This window comes from Ips typographus, unplaced genomic scaffold, assembly GCF_016097725.1.
Source record: "Ips typographus isolate SLU unplaced genomic scaffold, UJ_Ityp_2.0 IpsContig76, whole genome shotgun sequence".
In the NCBI taxonomy this organism is placed as follows: domain Eukaryota; kingdom Metazoa; phylum Arthropoda; class Insecta; order Coleoptera; family Curculionidae; genus Ips; species Ips typographus.
The window spans coordinates 135,762-142,531 of record NW_028098579.1 but is presented as its reverse complement, the minus strand read 5'-3'; the positions used below and the strand labels follow the sequence as shown (position 1 = coordinate 142,531).

The 6,770-nt window shown below is 39.5% G+C and overlaps 1 protein-coding gene across 1 annotated transcript; it reads right to left on the bottom strand.

The window, feature by feature from the left end:
- Positions 1 to 962: 962 nt before the first annotated feature.
- On the bottom strand, positions 963 to 5,573 carry LOC145739900 (uncharacterized). The gene is made up of 3 exons (XM_081995243.1): positions 4,407 to 5,573; positions 3,405 to 4,283; positions 963 to 2,069 (listed from the first exon to the last, which is right to left on the bottom strand). Exons 1-3 carry the CDS (start codon positions 5,571 to 5,573, stop codon positions 963 to 965), a joined length of 3,153 nt encoding a protein of 1,050 aa, XP_081851369.1.
- Between the last annotated feature and the right edge of the window lie 1,197 nt (positions 5,574 to 6,770).

The following is a 6,770-nucleotide window of genomic DNA, read 5'->3' as shown; positions in this document are numbered from 1 at the left end:
ACTTTAAAAATACGCGTATACTTTTTCTACAAACATTCAATAATGATGAATTTTTCGCTCCCATATCTCAACGAAAAGTTAGCCTTTACTGAGGAGTTTACTTTATCGCGCGTTGCCAAGGGTAGCGAGCGATAAAAATTGTTTCGCTTGCTGTCCAGAGCAACGGCCACAATGCATGCCATTATTGGAAATGTCAGTGTCACCAGTTTGATGTCAGTGTATAGTTTTGACCCTGTTTTTGAGTACCTACGCAGTAAGTTTAGTTGTATTAGATATTTAGTAGAATGTTTGTAGAAAAAATGTTGTATGTATTACGCGCACAATGTGACTTTTATGCTCTCGAATGATTGCTGCGCTCCACTTTCTGTCGCGCAGCAATCAATCATTTTTGCGCTTAATACATAAATAACTATAACTTACTTTTGTTCGAAAGAGGTGGCGGATAATAAATATTGCTCAAAATTTTGGAGTGCGCATGAGCCGCGGCTATGTGGTCTGTCAAAGCTTCTAGGGCGAAGACTGACATTTCTACACATTAACTTTCCAACGTGCTAATTAAAACACCATCGATTCAATTTTCAAACGGTTTAATCAAACCCCAAAAACAACAACGTGTTCCATGAACACCTTTTTCACCTTCTTCCACGACTTCGCGATGCCGAATCCCCCCCCACGGTAGTCTACTTCGGCGGCAAAGCCAGGGAATGCGACTCCACACGTTGCCGCGGTTGCCAAACTTATATTACGGACGCATATGAGCGTTAACATGCCCCCCACCTTGAAAGGGTTCAAGCTTTCAATAAAAAAGGTTTTAAGGGCTAGTCCTAACCTAACATACATATTTACAACTTAATAAAATTTTAGTTAACAAGCAGTGTCTACTTAAACTAACTTACTAATACACAACAGGCACGGTGAATTCATCCGAATTCAGTTGTCCACTTTTACAAGTACCCGATACCTTACGTGCACGAAAAAATATCTTCGTTCACTGGGAGAACACATAATTTTGAAATAGGACGCTTTAACTCCCCTGTGGGAGTGCGCACACTAGCAACCCGACACTGATTGTCTGGACCGGGATACAGAACACTAACACGCCCAGTTTTCCAGTGAAGAGGAGGAGCGTTGTCTTCTCGAATCAGCACCAAGTCACCGAGTTGAGGACCTCGCTGAGGATACTTCCATTTATGCCTTTGTTGGAGGAGGTTGAGATACTCCTTAGACCACCTGGACCAAAAATGCTGATGGATCTGTTGCAAGTGTTGATATTTGGATAATCGATTGCATGAAATATCACGTAGATCCATGTCCGGAAGTGCGGTAAGACGTCTTCCAATTAAGAAGTGAGCCGGTGTGAGAGTATCGAAATCATTAGGATCAGGAGAGAGAGGAAGTAAGGGACGCGAATTCAAGGTAGCTTCCACTTGAGCCAACAGAGTGGAAAACTGCTCAAATGTCAGTGAGGCATTTCCCATGACCCTTTTTAAATGAAATTTACATGCTTTAACCCCAGACTCCCACAAACCACCGAAGTTAGGAGATTTTGGGGGAATGAACTTCCATTTTACGCCCTCATTTTCAAACACCTCTAACTCTTGGTCTTGCAAGAATGTGGCTAGATCTTTTAATTCTGAGTGGGCGCCAACAAAATTCAGTCCGTTATCTGACCAAATTGCAGAAGGCCTACCTCTTCTTGCCACAAAACGACGAAACGTAGCGATAAAAGCCTCAGAAGTTAATTCTGATACGGGTTCTAAATGTGTGGCGCGAGTTGAAAAACAAACGAATAAACATAAATAGCACTTTGTTATTTTCGCTCCGCGACCTGATTTCGATTTTATATTGAAAGGACCGGCGTAATCCACTCCAGTAACATGAAATGGAGGAGAAGGATTTATTCGTTCAGTAGGCAAGTTACCCATTTGGGGTTCAACCGATACTGGTTTGGCGCGAAAGCAAATAACACACCTGCGCGTCACTTGTCTAGCTAAATTCCTACCACCTAAAGGCCAATAATTTTCTCGAAGAGAAGCTAACAGCTGTTGAGGTCCAGCATGTAACAATCGCTTGTGTTCATGCACAAATATTAGCCTAGTAAACCAATGCTTACATGACAAAACCGCAGGATGCTTCTTAGTATAGTCCAAATTTGAGAGTTGGAGTCTACCTCCCACTCTAACAACACCTAGCTCATCAATAAAAGGGTTCAGTGAACTCAAAGAACCTTTTAAACAGGACTTTGATGTCCTCAATAATTTGATCTCTTCAGGAAATGATTCCTTTTGAGAAATCTTTAGCAACTCGTTGAAAGAGTGTGCCAATTCTTCAACAGAGAGTGAACCAAATGTTCGATCTGTGCGACAAACTCTACAATTTCTGTAAAAACGAACAACATAAGCAAAGCATCTTTTAAGACGCGTTAAATTCGAGAATCTAGAGAAAGGAAAAAATTCAGGAACTACTTGACAACTACCCACCAAAAGTGTTGAATTTGACTGCTCATCAACCGAGGTATCATTTAAAATGAAATTAGATTGTGGCCATTTTGACTGGTCGAGAGTTAGCCACTCTGGGCCCTTCCACCATAAGAAATGTCCAGCCAAATCTTTAGGATAACATCCTCGTGAAAGAACATCCGCAGGATTATCCTTTGTACCAACATGCCGCCAATCACTTATTGAAGTGAGAGTTTGGATTTGAGCAACACGATTGCCGACAAAAGTCCCTAAATCTCTAGACTGTTTTCCAAGCCAACCTAAAACTACAGTAGAGTCAGTCCATAAGAAGGTTTTTTCAACTGTCAAGCTGATGGAACTATGAAAACAATGAACTAACTTAGCCAAAACAAGCGCTCCACACAGTTCTAATCTGGGCAAAGTGACAACCTTCAAAGGGGCTACTCGAGTTTTTGCATAAACAAGTGAAATCGAGATTTTACCAGACGAATCCATGCTTCTAAGATATAGACATGCACCATAAGCATTAATAGAGCTATCACAGAATCCGTGCAACTCCACTGAAACATAATTTTCACAAACAATTTGACGATTTACACGAAGGTCATTTAAACAGTTTAACTGCATTCTAAATTTGTGCCAAGAAGTATGAAGATCGGCAGGCAAAGATTCATCCCAACCGATGCGTTCACTCCACAACCTTTGCAAAATTATTTTTGCAAATATTATGCAAGGAGCTAAAAGTCCAAGAGGATCAAAAATTTTGGCTATCGACGAAAGCACTATACGTTTAGTGTATTTTTCAACAACATTCAAAGATATGTGATACATAAGAGTATCTCTACAAAAGTCCCAGTACAAACCGAGAGTTTTATTTTCAGACTTTTCACCAAAATGAAATATATTTCCAGGCCGACTTGAAGAATCCCCAATTTGAGACAATACCTCTGGAGAATTAGAAATCCACTTTCTCAAATTGAAACCACCTTCCTTCAAAGTGCTGTAAACTTGCTTACTCAAAGTAACAGCCTCTTCGATAGTATTAACACCAAATAACATATCATCTACGAAAAAATTATGAAGAATAATATTTGAAACCTCAGGAGCTGATTCTTCACATTCTAACCCAAGCTGTTTTAAGCAACGAATAGCCAAGTAAGACGCGGATTTGGTTCCATAGGTGACCGTGTTGAGCTGGTACACCTTCAAATCATCCTTTGGGTTTGAACGCCAGAATATTTTCTGAAGTGGTCGATCTTCTTCACGAACTAGTACCATCCTGTACATTTTCTCAACATCCGCACAGACTACTACATTGAAGAACCTAAACCTTAGCAATATGGATATCAAATCATCCTGGATATTAGGGCCTTTATACTGAATATCATTCAGCGACTTTCCATTGTCAGATGGGGCTGATCCATTGAACACGACTCGCAACCGAGTGGTTGAACTATTTTCATTTAGGACTCCATGGTGCGGCAGGAAATATGAAACTTTGTCCATGTCATCACTAACAACCTGAGACATATGACCAAGAGCTTCATATTCTACCATGAAATCTATGTACAACTTCAACATCTTAGGATTTTTCTGGAGTCTACGCTCCAATGACAAAAACTGTTTCCTCGCAGACGCTTCCGAACTGCCCAAAGTAGCAGGAGGGTTCTTAAAAGGAATGGGAACAATAAACTTTCCAAATTGGTTCCGTTTTAAATTCCTAACAAAAATAGACTCACAAGTTTTTTCATCACTGGACAAAAATGGTTTTAGAGCACAAGGAGGCTCCTCTATAAACCAAAACCTTTCAATCTGTTCATGCAACTGTAAATCAACATTCAAATTACAATGTGTAACATTCTGTGAGAAACTAGAATTTAATGGACCAGACACAATCCATCCAAACCGTGTTTTTTGCATTATTGGTTTGCCTGCACCCAAATTTACCTGTCCAATACACAACAACTCGTAAAACACAGTTACTCCTAAAAGAAGGTCAATAGCACCGGGTTTTGCATACGTTGGGTCAGCTAAAACCAAATGCTTAGGAATATCCAACTTCGAAACATCTAAATATTTACAAGGAATGTTACCAACAATTTGCGGAACTACCAAACACGATACGGTTTTCCTGTAAGATTGAAACAACGACTCAACAGTCAAGTAACATTTTCGATTTATATTTGAAACTACTTGGTTTATTCCAACGACGGAAATGTCAATATTTTGCAAGGGAATGTTTAATTCTTTGCACACTCGTTCAGTCACAAAACATGATTGAGAACCTCCGTCCAATAAGACACGGTAGTGACGACCTTGACCGTTCAAACCAACTATATTGACTATTGCTGTAGACAATAGTGCATCGTTTTGCATAACATCACAAGAAGACATGACTAAACTCGAATTTTCCAAGCCCGAACTGGCATCAGCGTCAGGTACTGAAGCAATGAGCGAGTTGGATTTTGAAACACTCAAATCCCTAGTATTTCCATCAGAGGGACGTCTGACACCATCAATTGCAGGGTGGTTGTTTTCATGATGCAGCAAAGTGTGATGACGTAATGAGCATTTCCTGCAGCTGCTAGATGTACAATCTCTGCTGACATGGTTCCCTTTCAGGCAATTTAAGCAAAGTTTTAGCTCCTTTACTCGATCAAATCGCCTGTAGGTTGACAACCTCAAAAACTGACCACAAGTATTTATTAAGTGAGATTTTCCACAAACAGGACAAGACCCATTTCCAACAACAAACGATTTTGTGATTCTTTTTTCACCGTGGCCAGCTCTACCACCAGATTTGAGATCAGCATTGGCCATCTCCAAGGTTTCTAGGAGTTCACATCTAGACTTGAGAAAAAATCTAAACTGATCTAAAGTAGGCAACACATTTTTCGATTTAGTTTCTTCCCACTCACGGACTGTTATTAAATCCAACTTTTCACACATAACATGAATTACTAAAACATCCCAGGATTTAACGGGAATGTCAAGGGCTTCCAAAGCTCTCAAATTTTTATTTATTCCATTAAGAAGTTCCCTAATGGCAATCGACGACTCTTTTGATATTTTGGGCAAACCAAACAAGGATTTCAAGTAATTTGTAACCAACATAGACTTATTATCGTATCTTTCACATAATAAATCCCAAGCGATAGAATAGTTCGACGAACTTACCTCCAAACTTTGTAACACAGCCTTAGCAGATCCCTCCAAAGCACCACGTAAAAAATGAAATTTTTCAACGTTTGAGATATCCGAGTTATCATGAATTAAAGATTTGTACGTGTCTCAAAATTCCAACCATTTATCGAACTCGCCAGAAAAATTGGGTATGCGTATCGAAGGAAGCTTAGGTCTAGAGCGAAAATAACCTAAGTTGCCATGTATGTTAACGTTGTCGCCATTTTGTACAACATTCAACAAAGATCCAGCGTCACTACTACTTTTAGCATGATATGTATTCAAAATATCTTTAGCAATGGCAATCAAACTATAGTAACTGTTTTCAAACGTTTCCCTTTCTACAATTTGCTCATCAAAAATCTCATGATGCAGTTCTATGAAGCTTTGCAGAGAATCAAACTCCGAAAAAACGTCAGCCAACTTATCAACCCGGTTCTCTAGTTCACAAAACTTCACAGCACTGATTTCATCAGGATTTAACGAAACTAATGTGTTCAAAAACTTTTCAAACAGAGTCAATTTTGCTTTGCAAACTCCACGCTTTTTAATATTTGCTTTTAACTCCGCCTCGAAAGAATCAGACGCCATATTGGGAAACAAACCAACAAAATATTCTTTATTTCAATCAAACAAAATGCACTCACACTTGCCCGTAAGTAGGCGCAAGTATGAACCAGTTTTCCAAACGATCGGCACAAAATACAAGCCACAATGAAATTAAATATGAAAAGGAATAATAAATGGGCAAAAGGATACGATATACTCACGATCACGACTCTTTCTATCACGTTCTAGCTTTATTTCAACCTCCAACGTCCTTCTGCTTGTTTTCCTTGTTTTCTAACCTCGAACGATCCCAAAACCAACTGGATCAATGTGGTGTAGACTGTAGTGTAGCCAAACAACCAGGCTAGATTAATCCCCAACCAACTGGACTAATCAGCAAACGAACTGGACTGGATTAATCGGCAACCAACTTGACTAATCCGGCTCGATCAGGACCAAAACTTTATGTCAAAGCTTCTAGGGCGAAGACTGACATTTCTACACATTAACTTTCCAACGTGCTAATTAAAACACCATCGATTCAATTTTCAAACGGTTTAATCAAACCCCAAAAACAAC

Coding starts and splice junctions, on each gene's coding strand:
- LOC145739900 (XM_081995243.1), bottom strand. CDS start 5,573: ATGTTGGTTACAAATTACTTGAAATCCTTGTTTGGTTTGCCCAAAATA. Junction 4,284..4,406: donor AGTTGTTGTGTATTGGACAG/GTAAATTTGGGT, acceptor GTTGATTTACAG/TTGCATGAACAGATTGAAAG. Junction 2,070..3,404: donor GGATTTCTAATTCTCCAGAG/GTATTGTCTCAA, acceptor CATGAACACAAG/CGATTGTTACATGCTGGACC.